Source organism: Rhincodon typus, chromosome 9 (genome assembly GCF_021869965.1).
Source record: "Rhincodon typus isolate 14 chromosome 9, sRhiTyp1.1, whole genome shotgun sequence".
NCBI lineage: Eukaryota > Metazoa > Chordata > Chondrichthyes > Orectolobiformes > Rhincodontidae > Rhincodon > Rhincodon typus.
In genome coordinates, this window is record NC_063340.1 from 71963322 (window position 1) to 71988859 (window position 25538).

Here is a 25538-nt window from a genome sequence, read left to right on the forward strand (position 1 = left end):
TTGTTATCTCAGATTCTCCAGCATCTGCAGTTCCTACTACCTCTTATTTTCCTGAACACTGCTTTGAAAATATGGTGCATACAGTGTCATATAGATCTTTGACATCAGCCAATGGAACATCATGGACTTGATGGTCTTTATTGTCACCTTCCCTTTGTTTATTAGAAATTGTTTACATTTAGGGAAAGCAAGTAACTGTTGTAGCCACAGTTAAGTGAGATGCCATGCTGCAAAAGAAAAAGAAAAATCAGTTTTAAAGGCACCACAATGTGGAAACAAGAACAGAAGACACTGTAAGAAACAACATATTTTCTCTTCTTTGAAACTACAAACTGAAATGGAAGATTTTTTTGATATACCAGAAAAAACTAGGAGACTATTGCAACTCAAAAATCAAGTGTTGCATATTGTTGAGCCGTGTGACACATGGTGCTTTTTGGAAGTAGTGAGAGGGACAATTCAAGACTGAATCACAAATCTTTCAAAATAAGGAAATACTGCCTGAGAACAAGCTCTGGTGGAGTTGCAGTGTATACAAGCTGTAAGTACTAAAAGCAGCCGAGGAGAAAAACATCGAATGCCTACAGACATAAAATATCCACCTCTCTTTCTCTCTCTCATCTATAAGACAGAGAAATAAAGAAAATTTGAAAGAAAGATTTCATATGAAAAGATCCCTGTTTACCGTATCAACAATCAATCAAAGAACAACCATCATCCTACAGATAATAGAGTGTCATTAGTACTAAAATCAAAAGGACTGTCAAGTGCTCTGGAATTTTCATCTTCACAATTTTGTTTAACCTATTTGTATTCATTTGTCACCCATTGTTTATGTATTAAACTGTTTGTCTTTTATCTGTCTTAATTGTGATTGAGTGTGTGTGTATTTGGGTTTTGAAAGGTTATAGTTTAATACAAATAAGAAATGCTTACTTTTCACTAATTTAGATTCAGCTACATGTGTTACAATAAATCGCTTTTTTACTGTAACTGAAATTCTGATGAAGGGTCTAGGCCCGAAACGTCAGCCTACCTGCTCCTATGATGCTGCTTGGCCTGCTCTGTTCATCCAGCTCTACACCTTGTTATCTAAGATCTGGAAAATATCCCGGTTTGGGCTGAAAAGTGGCAGAGAACATTCGCACCACACAAACGCCAGGCTGTGACCATCACCAGCAAGAGACAATCTAACCACAGCCCCTTGGCATTCAATCGTGTTACCATCACTGAATCAGCCACCTTCAACATCCTGGCGGTTATCATTGATTAGAAATTCAACTGGACTCACCACACAAACACAATGGTCACAAGAGAGGCCAGAGGTTAGGCATACTGCATCAAGTAACTCACCTCCTGACTCCCCAAAGCCTGTCCACCATCTACAAAGCATTAAATCAGGACTCTGATGGAATACTCCCCACTTGCTTGGATGAGTGCATCCCCAACAACACTCAAGAAGTTTGACACCATCCAGGATAAAGCAGCCCGCTTGATTGGCACTACATCTACAAGAATCCACTCCCTACACCACCGACACTCAGTAGCAGCAGTGTGTACTATCTACAAGATGCATTGCAGAAATTTACCACAGATCCTCAGACAGCACTTTCCACCATGACCACTTCCATCTAGAAGGACAAGGGCAGCAGACTTATGGGAACACCATCATCTTCAATTTCCCCTCCAAGCCACTCACCATCCGGACTCGAAACATCTTTGCCATTCCTTCACTGTCACTGGGTCAAAATCCTAGAATTCCCTCCTATTGGCATTGTGAGTCAACCCACAGCAGGAGGACTGCAGCAGCTCAAGAAGGCAGCTCACCACCACCTTCTGAAGGGCAACTAGGGACAGGCAATAAATACTGGCCAGCCAACAGCGTCCACATCCCGCAAAACAAATAGAAAAAAATATGGATTATCTTGCCGAGTTAGAAAGTGTTTCACTCCTCAAAGTGACCACAAGGTGCTCGAAATTCACTCTTCTCACCATTCTCAATCACCTACTCTCCACCTCACTTAACTCTGGACCTTAATACAGGAAGACATTCCAATCTTGACAAGCGAACAATGTTAGGCTGTCTAGTTGGAGCCTACCTCTCAACACACTATTCTGATGGGGGCTAGTTTTCAATTGGGCCTCTTCATTCCTATACACACTTAAATTGAACCTGCTAATGAATTTGGCCCCAGGGTTTCACTGACCTGCTTCTAGAATGATTCTAGCATCTGTATGTTCAACTGTACAGAAAAGCAGTCTAAGAGGGCTTTCCTTTCAGGCAAGAACTCAAATGTAGTTGGTAAGGTGATGCGATTTTCACTACCGAATTTTTCACAAATATATGAACTAAACATAGCTTACTAATATTAGAATGTTGGTGCTTCCATGGTATTTTTAAAAACTATGATTATTCTAACGGAATACGAATATTACATTGATAATTTCCATATATGAAAGCCCAAAAAAAAAGCATTTATTTTGCGACTTTCACAAGATCAGTGCAACCCAAAGCAAAGCAGTTTACAGACATGACATGGTGGCAATCTTGTCTTCCAGATAATCTGTTTTTTAGTAATGCTGAATGAGGGATAAATTCAAGGAGAATTCTCCTGTGTTCTTCTTTATAATTGCATCACATCTGCCAAAAAGAGCAGAAATGCTTCATTTTAACAATCAGCTGAAAATAGGCACCTCAGAGTGGAGCTCTCCTTCAGTGACAACAGCCTACTGGTATATCATTGGACTATCGATCCAGAAATCTCGGGAATGCTCTGGGATCCGGGTTCAAATCCCAGACGGTGGAACCTAAATTCAATAAAAAAAATTGGAATTAAAGGGTCTAATGATGACCACTGTTGATTGTTGTTATAGGAAAAAAAAACTGTGGCTCACTAACGCCTTTTAGGAAAAGGCAACTGCTGTCCTCAGCTGGTCTGGTCAACATGCGTCTCCAGACCCACAGCCATGTGATTGATTCCTAACTGCCCTCTGGGTAATAAATGCCAGCCTAGCCAGCGATGTCCACATCCTGTGAAAGAATACAAGGAATATCAGCCTCGAGTCTGTGGCCAAGTTTCCAGATTATGACCTAACCCAACAACCCATGACTCAAAAAGGGAAGGGTGCCACCAACTGAGCCAAGTTCAACCCTGCATCAAGTTACAGCATTTTCTTTCAGGGTTTAAAATGGTTTTGCCACAATGTTCTCTTGACAGTCATTGCCAACATGCAACTCTTCCTTCGGAGGCCCGAGTTTATGCTTCAGAGAAAAGAAAGTTGTAGCATGAGTCAAGTTGTCAGTAAATCTAGTTATTTCAGAAGGCTTGGAGTTCTTCATTTTGCTAGACATCAACTCACCATTCCAGTTTTGACTTTTTCCTTGACAGAGTAAGACCTTTCTTTCTTTTGACTATGTATGTGTGCTTCTGCTTCTTTGATCCTAGAAAGAAAGCAAAATAAAAGCAGTTATTCTACAGATGTGCAGGTCATGTCAAAATGGCTGTAATAAACAAATGGGCAAACACTTCAGCCACAATGTGATCATTGTAATGCTGACCTAAAAATGCTGGTCAGACGTCACACTATAACCTGGTGTCCAGGTTATAGTCCAACAGGTTTATTTGAAACTACAAGCTTTCAAAGTGCTGCTCATTCATCAGGTGAAGTCACTACCAGCTATATATTTGATAGCAGGTAGGGTCAAGAAAACATGGTTCAAATAAGGACCAAGAAGTAGAAAGATGGGCAGTTCCATAAAAAAATGAAAGCTTAAAAATGATGACAGAGAATATAAGGAACAATTTAAGAGCTACATACAATTTTGAAACTCTGCAGTTTAATTAGCTCTTGGAGACAGTAAGGACTGCAGATGCTGAAAGCTAGAGTCAATAAAACGTGGAGCTGGAAAAACACAGCAGGTCACACAGCATCCGAGGAGCACGAAAGCCAAAGTTTCAGGCCGAAACCCTTTGTCAGGACTGCTGGTGGCTCATTCGTCTCGGGGTACGATTCTCACTTTGCGTGGCTGGAGGAAGTGCGAGAGTTTGGACACAAATCCCGAACACACCCTCATTTCCTGTCTTCAGTTTAATTAGCTCGCTCACCATAAAGTTTCTTATCAATAATTATCACAATGTACAGTATATTACTCAGAAAAAGAGTTTCATTTGCCTAACAGAAGTAAGGTAACTGCTTGATTTTCAATACAAGTTGTACTACAAATATCATTGTTGACTGATTTACTGTACATACCATTGTAAAAAGATAGTGATTGGCATGCGAAGTGCTTTGAAGTATTTGGGTACACGTCATGTACAAAACTGATTTTATCCATTTGTAATGTTAAATGTCAACCATTTGGCAACTCTTGCAGAAACAAATCAATTCACTGTGTTCTTGGACTAAACTAAAAAAAAAGCTTCAACTGTGATGGATTTTTAGCAGCATTGAACTCTTTCCTCAGAGTTGAAGTTAATGCAAAAGGAATGTTTCAGGGTAGTTTTAAAAAGTTTACCAAATGTACACATTTTACAAATTGTATCTTTGGGCTACAAACAGCAAAAATGTTTTGTTCATGTAAATATTGGATCATTTGGTCAGAGATTTACACTATCTAACTTCAGGCCTGAGGAAACAAGTTTCAAATTAATTCTGTGCAAAGTTAGGCTGCTTTTTCACATTTTCGTGCCTCAGTAGATGGGTTGGGGAATGTGTTGAACATTAGAAGCTCTGACATTTCAAATCATTGCTGCAGATTAAGGGCAGAACTGAAAGTGGCCATGATATTAGACAATCATTAGATTGTTCTTCCAGCTTCATCTTCTTCCACCACTAATTAAGGCGTGGTGGGGTGCAGATGTCATTATAAGCACTAGCCGGGGTTTGAGCATCTGTGTGTTGCAAAAGTCACAGTTGAACTTACTAGTCACCCCTGCTTTGCAGGTCAAAGGGGTCTCTTGCTAAGTGTTGGAAGCCAGGAAGCCAGCAAGCCAGTAAGGAGAAAAGAGGACAAAAAGGATTCTCTTCCTGTGAGGGCTGCCAGTCAATCAGCAAAGGATACATGACATATGGACTTCAACTGAACTATAAAAGTCAAGAATCCTGAAAGTGACTGTTCAACTACCAACATTCAACAATCTGCCCTTCACGAACCACCCAGCGACTAATCTGTATACCTTTTAACGTTTTCACAAAGGCCTTTATTTTTAATTTGTATGTATGTTATAATATGACTCCTTCCCAAGTTCGGTAATAATAAAATTACTCTTGTTAACTCAAGAAAACATGGTTAAATCATGTCTTTTTAAAACACAAGTTCCTTTGGTCTGGGAGAAAGGCATCAATGAGGAAGGGATTTTTTGTTTTAAAAAAACCTTGCTGCAAACGGATGGGTAAAAAGGAGAGAGAGAGCATTTTTATCCTTCCTGACCCAGGAGCTTAATAATTGGGGTATCCATCTGAAACTTTGCCCAGGGTCTGGTGGCAACACATGTAACAATAAACATGGACAATATGAATTTTGGATAAATCAATAATAGTGCTTCCAGATTAAAATCCAAATCAGATATAGAGTCATAGAAATGTACAGCACGGAAACAGACTCTTTGGACCAACTCGTTCATACTGACCAGATATCCTAAATTAATCCAGTCCCATTGGCCAGCATTAATCTAGTCCCATTTGGCTCATATCCCGCCAAACCCTTCCTATTATTATACCCATCCAAATGCCTTTTACATGTTGTAATTGTACCAACCTCCACCACTTCCTCTGGCAGTTCATTCCATATGCATGCCATCCTCTTAAGGTCCCTTTTAATTTTTTTCCTTCTCGCCTTAAACCTATGCCCTCCAGTTTTGGACTCCCTACCCTGGGGAAACAACCTTGAATATTTACCCTATCCATGCCTCTCACGACTTTATAAACCTCTCAGGTTTACTGTCAGGTCACCCCTTAGCCTCCGAAGCTCCAGCCTGTTCAGTCCCTCCCTATAGCTCAAACCCTCCAACCCTGGCAACATCCTTGTAAATCTTTTCTGAACTCTTTCAAGTTTAACAACATGCGCCCTGTAGCAAGGAGACCAGAATTCAACACAGCATTCTGAAAGTGGTCTGACCAATGTCCTCCCAACATGACCTCTCAATTCCTGTACTCAATGCACTGACCAATAAAGGCCAGTGTACCAAATGCCTTCTTCATTATCCTGTCTACCTGCAACCTCGCTTTCAAGGAATTATGAACCTGCACTCCAAGGTCTCTTTGCTCAGCAACATGCCCCGGGACCTTAGCATTAAGTGTATAAGTCCTACCCGGTTTTACCTTTCCAAAATGCAGCACCTCACATTCATCTATAACACAAATTTGTGAACAAGGTGCAGTAATGCAGAAAAGCTGTGATTGTTCTCCATCATAAAGAAAAAGGTTAAGCAGAGATAGATAGAGTAAATAAGGAGAGGTGCTTCCGCTTGTGGGAGCATCATTAATCAGCGGACACATAAGTAAGGCAATTAACAAAAGAACTGGGGATGACATAACTCAATGTAAAAATTAAAATTGCCTTATAATAATCTGGAATTCATAATTTGTAAGGTGAAAGCAGGCCAAGTGAGAATGTCGAATGAGAAATGAGATGTTGGGACGTTGGCGTGGAAAAGGCTGACACTACTTGGTAGCATTTTCAAAGAACTGATGTAATGGGCCAAACAGCCTCTTTTTATCCTATATATCTCGTACACTACTCGAGTTGGATCTGTACCCAAGCTAAGATATATGATTAATAGACTAGAACTGCATTATAAAGAAAAATGTGTTTACATGGATGGAAACTAGTTTTAAAAAAAAGTCGTAGTATGTGCACATTACTGGTCAAGCCAGCATTTCTTGCCATTTCCCAAATGTCCTTGAAGGTGGTGGTGAGCATCCTCCACTAAATTTCCTTCCCAGAAGCAGCTACTGGCATGTGCAGAGCTTCCAAGCACCTGAGCAGCTTCGGAGGGAACGTTGATTACGAGTCACTTTCTTCAAGTTTTGTAGTCCTTGAGACTCTCAGTGCTGTTAGGAAGGGAATTCCAGGATTTTTAATCAAGGATGAAGTGACAATATAGAATATAGTTCCAAGTCAGAATGGCATGTGGTTTACTGCGGAACCTGCAGGTGGCATTGTTCCATGTATCTTTGGCCATTGTCCTTGTAGATGGTAGAGGTTCTGAGTTTGGAAGCTGTTATCAGAGGAGTTTTGGTGAGTGAATCTTGTGGATGGTGCACATTGATGCCAGTGTGTAGTAATGGTGGTGTGAGTGAATGTGGAACTTGATGGATAGGGTGCCAATCAAGCAGTCTACTTTGTCCTTGCCTTCACTGTTTCCATTTCTGGGCACTGGCTGCCCACCAATAATCACTACAAACCCATCAACTCCCACAGCTACTCCTACTCTCAAGGGCACTTCCTCACAACCTGCCTCCTGCAAGGATTCCGTTCCATCCTCCCAATTTCTCCATCTCCATCACATCATTTTTGATGATGCCACCTTTCTTTTTCTCCAACTGAGTATCACAGGGCCCTCAACCACGTCCAACCCATCTCCTGCAATTCTGACCTTATCCTTTCCCTTTCCTTCCATGACAATAGGGTTTCCCTCATCCTCATTTTCTAACCCACTAGTTTCTGCATTCAATCGATTATCCTCCACTACTTCAGCCACCTCCAGTACAATGCCATCACCAAATATATCTCTCCACATCCTCCATAGTCAGCATCATGTAGGGACCGTTCCCTCCGCAAAACTTGTTCCACTCCTCCTTCACTCCTAACACATTTTCACACCCCATGGCACACACCCATGCAATTGCATAAGGTCTAACACTTGCCCATTTAGGACCTCCCTCGTCACTATCCAAGGCCCACATCATACCTTTGAGGTGAAGCAACATCTCACTTGAGTACTTCTTTCAATCTAGCTCATTGTATTCACTGCTCACAGTGCACCGTATTTGATGGTGACAAGACCAAATGCAAACTGGGTAACTACTTTGTGGAACACCTCCACTCTTTCCAGTTGTTTGCCATTTTAGTAAACCACCTTGCTCCCACGTTAACACTTCCAGGCTTGGCCTGCTACTGTGATCCAACAAAGCTCATCGCAAGCTGGAGGATCAACTCCTTATTTTCTGCTAAAGAATTTTACAGGTTCTAAGGCTTAGTATTGAGTTCTACAATTACAGGGACTGACCTCTGTCCTCCATCTTGATTACAACTGCACTCCCCAGCCATGTCTCGTTCACCATACTTGCAGGAGAGCAGGCCAAGCTGCTCCTTTTACACCCATACTATATCTCTATAATTCCTTTACTACTGTTATCAGGCCCTTTTCCTTTGCTCTGGGCACCTTCACAATCTGTTGCAGTTGCTCCTTCTACGTCAACAGCATAGCAAACAGCATTTTCCAGCCCCTTTCCGTTCTGAAGAACGGTCATACTGGAGCCAAGACATCAATTTTGTTTCTGTCTGTACAGCTCTCTCTCTCTCTGTACAGTTGCTGCCAGACACACTGAACTTCTTCAGCACATTGTTTTTATTTCACAATTATTGTGACAGTAAACTTGCATTAACATAATTGAACATTTGGCACAACTTCCAGTTGGTTTTCAAGTATGAAATGAGCCTTCAGGTGCCACCTGCTTTCAGGAAACTGTCTATCCACGTTCCTATAAACCCCATCAGCTTATTTCCTCGGTAGATACTTGAACAGCGTGCTCTCTAAGCACCGTGTCTGAACAATCAGAGTTGCAGCACAAGGGCTGCACGTTCTGTTCACAAACGTTTAACACAACCGGAGTTAAGAGCTCAGGGTACATGGTGGATGACACTGAAAATTTGAGAAAACCCTTTCTTGCAAAAGTTTAAGCACATTCAGAAACAATTACATTTCCAACTAATACAAGTCTGCTCCAAGTAGAGTTCCAAATGACATCTTCTTTGGTTGGTACAGGGAATGGGGACAGAATAGCATCATAAGTTTATTACCTTATTATGATTTCCTTGTTGCTTATCACTTAGATCCACTTTTTCACTAGCGTTAAGACAGACTTGGACAAAGAACATATTCACAGTCAACAAAATAGCACAACTGATAATCTTGAGGGGGGTGGAAGGGGAAACAGGATCACTAGTTAACCTGCGATGTACTCTTCCTGCCCACAGAATTGGTGCATTGTGGAAAGAAATGCTCAAGAAGCAGACAATCCTGCACACATGAAGCATGGCAAATTTAGTCAGCACCCTCCTGGAAATGAACTTGGCTGCCAGGGATGGAGGGTGCCAAAGGCACAGTGTCTGAATGTCACTATTCTGTCATTAAGGCATGGAATCCCAGGAAGAATGAACAAGTACTGTTTTCTAAGCAGTGCTTCAAGAAGCTGCAGCTCATCAAAGAAACAACAATGGAATGGCATCATCTCCAAGATGGTGCCTAGTCATATCATCAGTCTGGATGACGTTGCTAGTAGCTACAGCAGTCATTATGACAAAGTTCTTAAGCCTCCAAGTCCTTTGAGTAGGAGAGAAAAGAATGAATTAGAGTCAAAGCTGTGCAATGGGCCAATTTGAAATAGAGAATGGCAGGCAAGGAGCCTACAAGGAAGAGGAAAGTTCAGATGATCACTAGTCAGAAGTCCTGATGAAATAAAGATAAAATAGGATAGACAGAGGAAGAAGTCAGGAAATCGAAACAGGCTGTCTATTTTTTCTTGAATTGAACTGGAGAGCTGGAGGAGGCCAGTAGAAATAGAGAGGAGAAGCAATGGAAGAATTCAATGATAAAAATGAGAAATTTGAAACTGAGGCTGCATCAGACTGGGAACAGCAAGCACAAAAAGGAGTGAAGGATGAACTTGATTTGTTGAGAAGAAATGTTGTTGTGAATGTATTGTACAAAAACAGACCAGTGGGAATCTGAAAATGCAATTACACGTACTTGTAGGGTCTTTTCCTCCCCAAGGCAGATCTAGAAGGAACAGAGTAGAGAAAAAGAATAAAAAATTCAGAGATGGCTGTCAGAGATTGCAATTGACATGACTGGACTAGAAAACATCATGTCAGATGGCAATGTTGTGGGGAGTGGGGAGCAGGGAGACTGGCCAAGAATACATGTATGCGCACCTATGTAAAGGAGTGATGGGAAGATGGGAGGTTAAGGAACTCAAAGACCATGAGGAATGCCATGAGATTACGTTTGAGGTTGGAGGAAATTGTGGAGTCAAGTCATCAAAAAAAGGGCCAAAAATCAAACTTACCCATAAGAAATCAAATCTGTTTCGTGCTTTGAGACACAAAGGCAACATGACTGAATAAGCAATCAGGTTTTGAATGATCTGTTGGAGATGGCGGAATAGATTAATATATAATGATTTAGTCAATTCACACACCAAAAAAAAGGGAATTTGACAGTATGGTAGCCATCTGACTTAAAAGGTGAATATATAGTTCAAGGAGGAGAGACAAAATGAGCAAGACAAGGAATGGGTGATGTGAGGAAAGGATCATTGATATGAAGGTCAGAGGAAATGCAGGGAGTAAAAAGGAACGAGTGTCAAGGAGTAACTCAGGGAAAGAAAATGTGTTGGAAGAGCCACCATCGCCATCCCAGAAGTTGATGATAAACAGCAGTACATGTACAACTAGTTACTAATTCATGTCTTCTAACCTAGTAGACATGGTACCAGATGACTAATTCAGAACTCTCAATTCTTACATTTTAAACATCTCAAATTTGTTAATAGGTCCTCCAGCAGGAGGTAAAACATCTGTGCAGGGCATCAAATCATTTCAAGAATAAAATTCATTGGTCTCAATATTGACACTCACCCTTTAATATCTCACTGTTGCGAAACATCATCCAACTTTTTTTAATTTTTAATGTCCTGAACATTAATTCTGGTATGCCATTACATTTTCTTAAATTATGTATTTCTTATCCTCATCAACAAGCCTGTTATCACTATCTGGGGTTACTACTGATTAGAAACTGAAACGGATGAGCCATGGAAGTTGTGTGGTTTCAACAGCGGTTCAGAGACTAGGATCCTGCAGTAAGTAACTCACTTCCTGACTCTTGGGAACCTATTCACCATCTATGAGGTACAAGTCAAAAGTGTGATAGAATGCTTCCCACTTGTCTTGGAACTTGCAGTTCTAAAACAGTCAAGTAGTCTGGCACCATTCAGGACAAAGCAGCCTGCTGGAATTAAGGGTTACAGGAATAGGGTGGATTGTGGGGGGCTGTGGACTCGATGGGTTGAATGACCTGTTTCCATACAGTAGGGACTCTATGATTGGCGCTACATCTACAAACATCCACTCCCTCCATAAATCGACACTCCGTGGGAGCAATGTGTACTTATCTACAAGATAAACTGTAGAAATTTAACCAGGCTCATTAGACAATGCCTTCTAAAGCCACGATGAGATAACCATCTAGAATGACAAGATCAGCATGCAACATCACAAGTTCTCCTTCGAGTCACTCTCAATCCAGACTTGGAAACAGGCCACCATTCCTTCAGCATTGCTGGATCAAAATCCTGGAGCTTCCTCCCTAACATCATTATGGTTGAACCTACAGCAAATGGACTGCAGTGGTTCAAGAAAGCATCTCACCACCACCTTCTCAAGGGCAACTAGGGTGGTGCAATAAATACTAGCCCAGTCAGCAAAGCCCACATCCAATGACTAAATTTAAAAAAAAAATGCCCCTTGAAATACCATATGTACATTCTATGCATTCATTTTAGCCAAGTGTGACTACAAGCAAATCTAATTTGTGAAATGCAACTGGTTTTTCTTTTACACTATGTTGGCTGATCGTAACTAACTTACTACTCTCTCGGAAAGCAACCTTCCTTCAACTTTAGTTTCCGATGATATATTCTCTCTGACTTTGCTCAGCTTTCTAGGATGCATGCTATTTAAACTTCAGTGCCTTTCCCACTTTCTCAACAGGTTTTTCGCTTTTAAGTTGTCTACAATCATTCGACCCAAGTGCAGTACAAGAGAAAAAAAGTGTGCCTTGGCAACAATCTGATTACTGTCTTGTTCCCTGTGGATATGGCATGCACAAGAGAACTCAGTGGTAATGCCAGTGGAGAACATCTGTACACATTAAATGCCAATCTGCCACAAGCTGTTAAACAGAATGTGTTTCAGAGACAGACAAGGTCTTTTATCTGGGGGGGGGGGGGGAAAGGAAAAAAGGGCCAGAAGGGGACGCCTAATGTTAAGTACAATATGAAAAAATCCTACCCAGCAATCCCCACCACTCCCTAACATTCTTCTTCAAACTACATCTGTAAAATTATTGATTACATTCAGAAAGAGAGAGAGTTGTTCTGCGTAAAGGTTTAAACGGCAGCTCTTAATAAACAGAGCAAACTACAACCAAGGTTGAAAGACTATGGCATGTCACAATAAAAAAAAACTGTAAACACATTACGCCAAACACTCTCCTTTCCACAACAATAATTACATGCATCACTATTTATTGCTACGTTATCCCATTTACACGGTCTACAAAGAAAATATCACTCATTAACAAACCCATTTGTTCATTTCCATCTCTCACTTTCAATCTTTGCAGATACATTGCATCCACAATTTTGAGTGTGTCCAAATTTTTAATAGCATGCAGTCAGTTTTTGTTGGATGCTCATCTGGTATCTTCCTGTGTCCAAGATGTCATTTCTTTTATTTGAATTTGGAAGATCTCACACACTATTAACATTCTCAATGTTCTTCATGGTGAGCGTGGTGGATCTGTTTTCTTACTTATATGTTATTCTCAAATAATACATTTGCAAACTCTTCACAGCAAACAGAAACAGTCTGAGAAAGATGCTTTGAAGTAGCCTTTTGTCAGACTCTACTGTTGCTCTCTCTCGCTGGAATTATCTATAGCCCAAGATTGGATTAAAATGCTCATGAGAAAAGCCAATCACAAGGCACTTAAAAAAACCTGGGCTTGGCAATTTTCCATTTGCTTTAACACCACAGATGCAAATCCAAGTTTTGAAGTTGAGTCAAAATTAGATTCAAAATGTTAACTATTTCTGTCTCTGCAGATGTTGCCAGACCTCTACAAGTTTCTCCAGCACTTTGATCTTATTTTAGAACTCCAGCAGCCACAGCACTGTGCTTTTATTTTAACATGCACGAGGGTTGCTTCGAGTCCTGTCTCACTGGCACCACATAGTGCAGTGATTTTATTGTTTATACCTTAGGTCCTTGGATCTGATGCTGTCACCACAAGTTGTTTGATGGGAATGAAAGGGAGGGTAAGAACTGCCGATGTTGGAATCAGAGATAACACCGTGTGGAGTTTGAGGAACACAGCAGGCCGGGCAGCATCAGCAGAACAGGAATGAAAGCTCCTTTTTGTTCTGTAATACCCTAACACCATAGCATGACCTTAGCAGTGAGCTTGTGTAGAAGTTCATGCACTGATGAAGAACTAGGCAAGAACTTTGGGAGGTTATTCACAAATTCCTTTTAGATCTGTTTATTTCTATTACAGCTCTCACCTTGTGGGGGAGGGAGAAGTCCTATCAGTCAGTATACAATCGACTCAGTTTGACTTTACATATCTTCCATTGTATCTATTTCTTGCTCAACTTCAGGTTCGTTCGTAGCGCTCTCTAGCAGTTGTGTTAGATTCTGATCATGGTCTGAACTGGTTTCTTCCATTGTGTTGCAGCATCCACAGACTAGCAGACAATCTGTCACATATTGTCATTGTGTACACTTCTGGACCCGTAGAAATGCCAAATGGCATGAGCCATTTGTATCATATGTACACCTCTCACGCCCCAACTACAAATAGAACTCAGAATCTTGCCAGAAAACAACAATTCTTTTATCAATCTTCACTAACCAAAAAGATCTGAACTATTCTAGATGCCAGATGGATACAGACAAGTTGTGGAAAAATTTCTTCAACTGTTATCATGGGGAGTGAGATCACTTAAAAGTTCTACTGAGATTGTTTTGATCTATGCACACTTTCAGCTTTCCTGGTTTCTTCAGTTCTACCAATTCTGCTAATCTAGTCTTCATTATCTGAAGAAGGGTCCCAACCTGAATCGTCAGCTTTCCTGCTCCTTTGATGCTGCTTGGCCTGCTGTGCTCCTCCAGCTCCACACTGCGTTATCTCTAACTCCAGCATCGGCAGTTCTTACTATTCTATCTTGTACTTCAGGCTGGATTGGAAAGCAGCTGGAATTCTCTTCAGCAGAGGGAAGAAAGTGTTTTTCCTGTCACATGCTCATCTAGTTTGAGATGCTATTTACTGGGGAGGAATCCAATATCTGTTAAAACAAATCTTGTTAATTTTTTGAAAAACTTTGGCTCAACAGGCCTGGTGCCCTGCAAAACGCTGCACATTTCTTCTGGTACATGTAGGGTAACCAGTCTAAGTTTTAGACTTGTTTTAATGGAGATAAGTGGACTTTGCTTGATGTTGACCATCTGGAATTGCAGATTCTTTCTCTTCCCATTACCATGGACTCACAGCTAAGTTTTCCTTCTTAAAATGAGCAGTGTTACATCCTCAACTTTACCCTTGCTGGCTTTGTTATTGGGTCATCACCTTGATCTATTTAAACAGGTCCGTAAAGCCCATAATGTTGCCCACAGCTCCAGTGTCTACATTGACACTTTGCGTTCACTTGACATTCTCCTTCCGCAGTCATCATTCTAACAGTCACAAAAATATTTATCAACTCTAGATCTGATGATGTCAACATTACTTTTCACTTATTCATTTGTTGGAGGTGGGCGTTGCCCTTTACTGCCTGTCCCTAGTTGGCCTTGAGAAGGCGGTGCTAAGCTACCTTCTTGAACTTGTATAGGTGGGCTGCAGAGCATAAATTATGCTGCATAATTGCAGGACTGCAATGTATCTGTTACCTTGAACATAGACTAATTCATCAGAACGATTATCTGATATCCCTCTAGTGACCATCTTCATAGGCTTTGTTTTCTTCTTACTAGCAAGCACTTTTGTTCAAAGTGATTTAGCTCCATGCAGTTAAAGCACCACTTTCTCCACTCAAGAACTACTTCGTTTTCTTCTATGGGACGTCCTCCACAATATTTACATCTCCACCTCTGGCCTTAACTGTTGACTCTTCTGCAAATATTTCTTAACTTGTTTTGAGCTGAGATACTACACATAGACCATGCAGATGCAACTTTAGTTGATGGGTCAAAATAGGTCTTCAAAGCCTTCAATATTTCTCCTGTCTGGCTTTTTACGCCTTCCTGAGGTCTCAGGTGCAACAGGCATGTAGAGCTCTTGCCACAGCATTGTTAGCAGGTTTACTACTCTTCTTTATTTAAGTTTTCTGCTCAACTCTAAAGCTTTCTCAATTTTGTTACCGACTCTGAAAGCACCAATACTGTCTCATACTGTTATTCACCTCCACTGGATAGGGACTTGAAATTTCAAAGCCATCTTGACTCTTCCAGTAGCATAAAGTTGCAGATTACAATCTAAATTATTCCTTGCTATTTCTAACATCAATGAGCTCTCTTGCACCTTCCAAAATCCACACTATTTTAGCTGCCCACTTCTGACACCACATTCCATGCGTGGGCTTTAATGGCTTCTCTAACTAAACTAACAGCAACTAGAACTGATGTCATGTGACTGTGGCAAATCAGCACGTACAGTGCAAAAATGCATCATCCTCAACCGTGATGCTGTGAAGTCTTAAAAAGGTACAGTGTCCTGAACTTTAAGAATTGCAACTTGCATTTGAGAAGGTATTGCAGAATGTTGCAAATTCTCTCAATTGAAATCCTAAAAAAAAAATTTATACTTCTAACGTTTTCTTTTGATACATTTTAAGATGCAATACCACAAATGATTTGCTCAGCTATCAATGATGTGTGTCAGAGAATTTGACTGCAGTGGTTTAGTCGCAGGGGAATGAATCTTATAATTTGGCAGAATACAGATACTTCTTCAAATCTCATACAATGTGACAGCCAGTCTTCCTATGAATGTAAACGACTCTCATCTTGCAAAATATCACCATATATGGAAAAGTGTCAAGGATAACAGGCTTTGGAAAGAAAGAATGCAAGCTCTTACTGTTGAGGTACAGTGGAGGCACTGGATAGCGTCTTATATACCTGCTCTCTGAAAGACACCAGAACATTGGAATCACATGGCTCCCATGAAATCAGGAAAAAAAACAATTACAACACTTAACTTACAAAATAGATGCCAATGAGAAGTCAATCACTCCTCCCAGGTCCTGTTTTTCATGAAATTAACAGGATTCCAATCATTTTCCACTGATGTTGCAGAAATATATCATTCTCTCTAATTTACAACATTCCACATTTGCCAGTATTAAATCTAATTTGACTGGCCAGCTGGACAAACAATTAAAATCTTTTTGCTGCATTTTGGATTTCTATTCGTCTCCCTAATTTAGTATCACAAAATTTCACACTTGATGGTGTAGATTATTTATTCAACTAAATAGCTTCCCATGAGAAGAGAGACATCAGTCTGGAGTCTGGATAAAGGCTGTGATGTTTAGCTACTAATCTGGCTTGTCTACTAAGATCACTGTTCAAGTACTCCCTTTTGGCAAGTAGCTAAGTTCTTGAGGTCAGAGATTAATTGCTGTTTGGTGAGAAAGTTCACAGGTCAGAAAAGAAACAAGCCGGCCTTTGTGTCTCGTTTTTAAGATTGCTTTTTTCACTCTGGCATGTTAAGGTCCTTTTCCCAAAACATTGATGGATAAGTGAGAAACAAAACGGTTCTAAGTATTTAAATAGAGTAGATGAAATGCAAGAGCAATCCAAATACTGATTCTATATGACATCAACACTAAATGCTATCCTCAACCAACATTGTGAACAGACTACTATCTAAGCATCATATGGCACCCAGAGATGAGCATACAGCTATTTATTGTATCGGAAACAATGCAAAGGCAGCTCAGCAGACTGATTCATGATATGAAGGTTTATATTATGAGGAATGATTGAATGGGTAGGGTCTGTATTAATTGGGGTTTAGAAGATGGGGAAGTCATCAAATTGAAACATGTAAGACACGGAGGTCTTTTTACAGGATGGATGCTGGAAAATTGTTTCACCTTATGGGAGGGACGATATCTTGGGGGGACACAGTTTAAAAATAAGGAAACTCCAGTTTAAAAAAGGAGCATTTTTGATTTTTTTAGCATCATGAAAGCAGGCACAAGCTATTCAGCCCCTTGATCATAGCCCCACCACTCGGGATCTTCAGGGAAGGTGGTTGCATGGCGGTCATATCACTGGACGAGTAATCCCGAATCCTAGGCAAATGTCCTGAGGATATGGGTTCAAATCTCATCGCGGGAGATGATGAAATTTTAATTCAATTAAAAAAAAAACAACATTAAAAGAAGCTAACCTACTTGGTAACCACATAGGGTTCACTAGTGCCCTTCAGATATGGAAATCCACCATCCTTATCTGGTCTTACATGCAACTCCAGACCCACAGCAGAATGTTGGCTCTTAACTACCTTCAGAAATGGCTTAGTAAGCCACTCTGTTCCAGGGCTATTAGGGATGGGCAACAAACATTGTCCCAACAGCGACACCCACATTCCATGGATGATTAGAAAAATAAAAGGTGGCTGATCACCTCCCACAAAATCATTGCCCTGCACCTTTATAACATTACTGCTTGAAATCTGTTGAGTATGTTCACGACAAAGATCTCTGACTGAGCTTCCACAAACCACAGGGACAGAATAACATAGATTCACTGTCCCAGAGTGAAGAAATTTCTCTTTGTTATTAGTCTGTGGCACTATCTGCCCCAAGGGAGATGGGGTCACTGAATATTTTTAAAGGTTGAGCTTGATTGACTCAATTGTCAACCAAAGTCTACGAATACAAGGGGACAGATAGGAAAGTATAGGTGAGGCAAGGATCAGATTAGCCATGATCTTGTCAAATGATGGAGCAGGCTCAAGGGGCTGAATGGCCTATCCCTGCTATTAATTTGTTTGTTGGAAGGCATGTATATTGGCATGCGTGTATATCCATGCCATCTACTTTGACCTTTCTAACATCACTCGAACTCATCCACCTCAGTTCACCTCCTACTTAACCCTCATCTCTATCTTTGTTACCTCTATTTCAACACTCTGACAGCAACCCCTACCATCTTATAACCTTAGGTTTAGCTGCTGCTGGTTTTCAGGTTGGCCTAATTGAGGTTCGAAAGGTAAGAGACAAAAATCAATCATAAATCCTACTGCAACATGTGACAATCCTTAATATAAATGTTAACAATTCAGGTATTTATTGAGATGAAGTTGAGCGGTATTCTGATAGTTGACACACATCAACAGAATCAGAATCCCTACAATGCAGATATAGAGGCCATTCAGCCCATCTGGTCCACACCAACCCTCCAAACAGCTTCCCACCCAGACCCACCCCACTACCCAATCTCTAATGCTGCATATCTTATGAGTAATCCACCTTGCTTGTACATCCCTGGACACCAAGGGCAATTAAGCATGACCAATCCACCTAACCTGCACAGCTTTGAACTGTCAGAGGAAAGCCACACAGACACAGGGAGAATGTACAAACTCCACACAGACAGTCGCCCGAGGGTGGAATCGAACCCAGGTTCCTGGCACTGTGAGGCACAGTGCTAACCACTGAGCCACCATGCCACCAGTACGTTAAGAAATTTCAAAAACAAACCATTTTTTTGAGTTTCTGTCTGCGTGACAAGGTACACACATTTCTCCATGAGGGAACAATACACTTCTTAGACCAGGAATGTTTAGGTGCAGGTTATCAAATAATACAGAAACCTCACTAGCCGAAAGTGGGCGGTAATAGTTGGGCATGACAGAAATCAACATTACCTAGCACATGGAGAAATCATTGACAAGCTTTCACTGCTTTTCCAGCGAAGAGCATCTGCTCATTAAAAGCAACAATTTTAAGTGCTATGTGCAACTTAGGGAAATAATTAAACATTCCAGTAATAGAGAGTTTATTAATTATTAAACCAAGAAGAAATAATGCAACATGCACACACAGGTGAGGAGGAAGAAAGAAGTCCAAGAAAAGTTGCAAAATTATTGCGTTTCCGTTTGGCCATAAAGAGTGAACAGTCAAACGTTATAATTGTTACATAAGATTTTACATGTCGTGTTGACGTTGGTAGTTGAACAGTTGATCTGCAGATTCTTGGTATTCCAGATTTATTGAAATCACATTGTCCAGGTTTGTGTCAGCAATGGCTAGCTGGCAGCCCTCAGAGGTTTTCCCACTGTTTACAAGCAGGGATGTTTTAACGGAAGTTTTCAAAGTTATGACCTTCAAGCACACTAGACTGTACACTCAGACAACAGGTTACTAACACAGGCTATCAGGATTGATGCTCGATTTAATTCTTGTATATTCGAAAAGGGGAAAATGCAAATATGCCTCTCAACCTGTCTGTTCTTTACAATTCTGTTCACAGCCAATTACAGTTCAGTCTCTTGTAGATTTCTCTCTTTGAAGCTTGTTTAACACCTACTGGTGAGACTTTCCAGGATTTCCCTCAAGACAGCAAGTGGATTTACATTCAGTGTCATTTAATTACATCAGTCCTCTCTCTTTTTCTTAAAAAAATCATTTTAGGCCATCAGGGGTTATGATCCAGTTATGACAACTTGCTCTTTGTTCAGTAAAACAGCACTAGATCAAGTAAGCTTGCCAAAAGATGATCATTTCTGAAAAGCAGCAGTCCAACTCTCAAAAATTAAAAATCATTCTGAGGCTATTCCTTATGATGCCATCCACCGTGTGATTAATATATGCAGTAGGATAAATAACAACGAACAACCCTGTCTTACTCCTTTGAGGGAGTGTGGCATTCTAAACATTGATTTCATAGAATCCCTACTGTGTGGAAACAGACCATTCAGCCCAATAGGTCCACATTGGCTCTCAAGATCATCCCACCTCGACCCATCCCCCTACCCTATCCTTGTTTATCCTGAATTTCCCATGGCTAATCCACCTAGCCTGCACAAGCCTGGACACTATGGGCAATTTAGTAAGGCCAATCCACCTAACTTGTACATCTTTGGACTGTGGGAGGAAAACGGAGCACCTGGAGGAAACCCATGCAGACACGGGGAGAATGTGCAAACTTCAAACAGATAGTTGCCCGAGGCTCGAATTGAACACGGGTCCCTGGTGCTGTGAGGCAGCAGTGCTAACCACTGAACCAGTTTTGCCCTGGATCTAGAATGCAGATAAAATCCAAGATTAAAACCTGTACCTTCCGGCTTCTTTATCAGGATTGTGTGAGGTATTTGGTAGAAAGCCATATAAAAATTGATAAAAGCAATGTTAGCAGAGTTTTTCTGAACCTAACAATACTCTAGGATCCTACATATGGCTACAATTGAGCCAATGTGATCCTAAAGATAAAGTTATCTGTTCTTTTCAGATCATTTTTCAGTCATCCAATAAGTCTGATATATCAAGCCTCAGTAACAAAATTAACTACTTGAAGAGTCATAAATATCTACACGTTTTGATTTTGCAGTACTTCATGATCTCACGTGAATATCCCTTCTTATGGATAAACCTGTTTAACTCGAACATTACGTGTATCACAAAGAATTTAATTCTTTATCTTTAGACATGTTGGTCCAAAGTGAATTAGAATTTAAGACCATTGTCGTTTCTTTCATCAGAGCAACTTTTAAGAATTTAACCAGCACATTGCTGACACCCTCATTTCAGTATTCGCAGTTGAGAAAATGGGCCTTTCACTAAACACTTGGAAAAGTGAGATGCTTGCCCACCCAGCTCCCACAAGATTTCATATCTGGAACTAAGGTCATGGGCAGCTGTGACCTCACACAGGCTCAGTATGCTGGGGGGAGTTGAACAATCTACTACAGGCACCTTAAAGCACTGGAAAACTAGCATCAGTGTTTTAACAAGATCCTCCAAATCCTGCGTGGGAAGGAGCAGGATTCGCTTCCAACCCAATTTACCCAGCTTCAAGGCCCTAATCAACCTACAACCTACACCAACTCTGCTGAGTCGGATCCATTGTTCGTACGGCTGACATCAGATACTTGAAGCTATTTTTATAGCAGAAGACTGGAACTGCTTTTGCCCAGTAGATTGCCAGGAGGAAAACGTAAACACTTTCAGGACGTCCTTGAAAAGATCAAACGTATCTGATGACTCACGAGACCTTGACTTGTAACTAGCCAAAATGGTGAAGGCTCTTTCAGGAAGACACTCAGCACATCAAGAGACTTCACTGAGAGAGAGTGCAGAGAAATCATTAAGACATCAGAGCAAGTACACAAACATCCAATTAGCCCAACTACACAACGCTTCAAGCACCACCAGTTCCACGGGTCAGAGTCTACAGATCACACACTGAACTTGCCAGCCATTTCAGAATGCATAGAAATGGAGTAAAACCAGGTCATCCTCAGATCTTAGGGACAAAGATGACACCCAGCAACTAGGCAAAACAGAATCTTTCAGCCAACTGCATCACTATCAGCTTTATCAATATGGTTATAGCTCACCTTTCCTCAACCCCTGCTTTTCTTTCTTATTTCTTTTATGCAAGTAGCCATTTCAATTAAAAGTGTAGTTCACCAGAAAATTAAGGAGCCAATTACTAAGGTTTTTGAATGAACAAGAGGAATTCTGTTATCTACCAATTCAAAGAAAAAGCAATCAAGTACAACAACAAGCGTACATACATACATACAAACACAGGTAATAAGTAAAAAACAGTTCTCTTTTTAAAAATCGTTCATGGGATGTGTGCACGACTGGCAGCACCAACATTTATTATTTATTCCTAATCACCCCGGAGAAGACAGTGGTGAGTTGCTTTCTCAAAACACTCCCATCCTTGAGGTGTAGAGATGTAGAGAGGGAATTCCAGGATTTTGACCAGTGGCTGTAAAGGAATGGTAAGGATAGCATGCAAGTTGGATGGGATCTTGCACATGGTACATTCAGGAAAAAAATCAAGTCACACAGTTAAATACAACAAAAACAAAGCTGCTGGAAAAGCTCGGCAGGTCTGGCAGCATCTGTGAAGGAAAAATCAGAGTTAACTTTATTAGCTCTGATTTTTTCCTTCACAGATGCAGTCAGACCTGCTGAGCTTTTCCAGCAATTTTGTTTTTGTTCCTGATTCACAGCATCTGCAGTTTCTTCGGTTTCACACAGTTAAATAGTCTGAAATGTTCCTAAGTTGTTGGATTCTTAGCTCAAGGTGACAGTTGTTTCATGGTTGACTTTTATCTCCAGCAGTAAGGGAATGTGTAACCTTTGGGTTATCACTGAACAACTGTATCTACAGTTTGCTCTTTAAACTGGGCTTATGTTCAGAAAATATAAGACAAACAGACTCAGTGTTTCTGTTTGTGTTCCCACAAATTATGTTTTCCTTCTCTCTGCTCTGCTATGCAAAAACAGCTGCTGAAATATAATTCCACTTATATTCCAGTGTCTCGTTCCAATGTCATTCCAAGGTGGCCAACTGGCAGGCAAGCCTTTCATCTACCAATATGTGAAATTAGCACACAATCGTGAAGAGCCTTGAATTTCTGGACACTTACTCAGTTCGCTAGTTTTGGTGTCTTTTGATAAAAAAAAATGCTGATCTCAGTGCAGGCAATTTTATTTATTCCACATGGATCTCCAAAATATTGCCTCAGTAAGTAGTTAGGTGATCAATGCAACATTTTAGATCCATGTTTCTTCTTTTTTAAAAGCAAATTTAGACCATGAAAGGTCTTGGGTACAATAATAAGACATTGTAAGTTCAAATTCAATTGCCCATGTTTACCACTATGGTAACAATATCACTGGCCATCTCTACAACAACTCATTTAGTCAAATCTTTGTCTTCTAAGAACAACTTTCAGGACTAAATTTACATACAAGGGTTGCTGAAGGATAATTGGTAATTGAAGTTAATTCTGTGGGTAGATAGAATTAACTTACTAAGTGATTTTTAATCCTAAATATTATATATTCTGATCAGTCTAATTGATATTAAAATTATGATTGAACTTCACTTAAAATGAGGTCTTGGAGCAAATTCAGATCTACATAATTCATAATACACATTTATTCGAATGGATTCGCTGCAATTGGAGCCTTGCACTTAAGGCCATTGAATTGGTTTTAGTTTTTCAACTGTTTTAATAAATTAACTACTTCTATATTTCCCTCTTGCCAGAACATGAGCTTAACAAGGTTCACCAGAATAAAATTCTAACAAACTGGTATGAAGGTGTGGTTGTATTAAAAGTTATCTCCTCTACAGCATTAAGATTAACAAAATGTGCTCACAACAATGAAAAATGTAACATGCACATCAATTCAGATTCCAATTGTTGCATAAAAGTACAGAGACAAGCCACTCAGATGGTGCTGCCATTTGGTTGTCAGTGAAACAAAAAGTGCCAAATTTTAGCGCAGGTAAATTTTTGACAGTTCACTTTAAGAAACTTAGCTTTTCATATAGCTTTTCGTTTACCTCTATTCTGACTAAATGATAACATTTTTGGAAATGGTAATGTCCTATAATGAATACTTGTACTGCCCAGATAGTGATAATTTACTGATCCAGATGGGATATAATGTTGATGACTCCACCCATACTAAAGACAGACAAAACCACTGGTGCCTGTTAAACTTGAGAGTCATGGGTCTTTAATAATTTTGAATGAACGTTTCTGTGTTCCAGCGGTGACTTTATGTTTAATTTGAGATCCGTATCTTCCAGACTTTTACAACAAAAAGTAATCATTTAGGTATAAAGAAGCCATTGTCCGAAGAACATGTTTTGAAATCACCGATATTTTTAAAAAAAAGAAATTAGTTTTACCCATTATTTCCCCGATTAGTTGGTCAATGTTCAGGCCTTAGATAGTTTTGGCAAGTATGTATTATTGGTGAAGAGTTTTGAATAGGAGGAGACACCTAAAATTGTTCCAACGTGATTTAACTGCTTTTTGTTAAAAACTGTTTGTAGTGGCCGTGCTAGCTCTTGAAGAGCTATTCGTTTGGCTGCTCTTTTCCCATAGCAGTGAAATGTTTCTAATTTAGGTAAGGATTAAAAGTTCTTACCTAGCCTGCTTCTACCATCATTTCAGGCAGGCTAATTTATGCAATTGAGCTACGTTTTCTACATCCTACCATTCTGTTGTGAAGTATGTTGGAGCACCATGACCCCTTTACCTGCTAAATAAAGAACAAACATAATCCATAATTTTGATAGTCAAATACATTTTAAAAAGCAAGATGAAATCCTGTCTTCTGACTCTATGAAGTTTTAAACTCCTATTCTTTGCAATCTTTAAAGATTACGATCAATGAAATCAAGACATTATAATTAAGTTCACACAGGCCAAGCTCCAAGGCTCCAGCTACTGAGCTGAGCTATCTGATACCACTGTTAATATGTTTTTGATATCAGAAAATTTATTCCAATTTTAAATAAAATGCACGACACGTAAAGCTCATAGAACAAATGATACATTTTGATATCCAAGCAGAGAAGCACTCCAATTATTCACATGAAACCTTACAATATTTACTGATTAATGTGTCTTATAAAATTTTAACTACATTGTGCAATTCCTTGCTAATAGTTTATCTATACAGTAGATTGTCATTAATTAACTATATAACTGGAACATTCATTAGAGTAGCCAGCTCATTTCCCAGTATTTCCTTGTAAATACTGATATATCATTAAATGATTCAATTGCAGTATTATCCATTTCCTGCCAATGATACCATTAGTGCTTACTTGCTTAGGTACAACGAATGACTCATACATAAACTTGTGTTTCATGACTGACTGCAAGGTTTTAGAAGAGCTCAAGTTTATAAGTTTCACTCACCATTACTCAAACATAACTTGGATGACATCTTTCCCATCAAGTCCAACATGACAAAAACACTCCAGAGACTTCCTGGAAGCACACTATTGAGTTTGGAACCCTGAGGTGCATGGAGCTACATGTAAACAAAGTCTCACCAGTGCTCATGACCGAAGATGAATTCTAGAGTCTCAAAAACATTGCTCGGCCTAGCAAGCATGTCCCTCCTCCTTCAAACAACCTCAGCAATTTTCTGCTTTCCCATTTTCCTTCATCTGCAAATGGTTCGAATTGACTTATTTATTGTCATGTGTATTTCGTTACAAAGTAAAGTGAAAAGTGCTGTATAGTGTCACCACTCTCCAGCGGCGCCTTAAAAAAACATAGTAATAGATCAAAACATAGAATATAAAGGCAGAAGAATAAAGAAGTCAAGAAAATAAAAGTTCAGAGATAATAGGAACTGCCGATGCTGGAGAATCTGAGATAACAAGGTGTAGAGCTGGATGAACGCAGCAGACCGAGCAGCATCAGAGGAGCAGGAAAGCTGACGTTTTGGGTCTGGATCCTTCT

The 25538-nt window shown here is 40.1% G+C and overlaps 1 protein-coding gene across 1 annotated transcript in view; it reads right to left on the reverse strand.

The window, feature by feature from the left end:
* The window catches only part of LOC109915512 (formin-2-like), a 364588-nt gene that overhangs the window by 4546 nt on the left and 334504 nt on the right, over window positions 1–25538 (reverse strand). The window contains exon 3 of the mRNA XM_048601488.1: window positions 3361–3442. Coding sequence (XP_048457445.1) covers window positions 3361–3442 — 82 coding nt within the window. The remainder of the gene's footprint in view (window positions 1–3360; window positions 3443–25538) is intronic.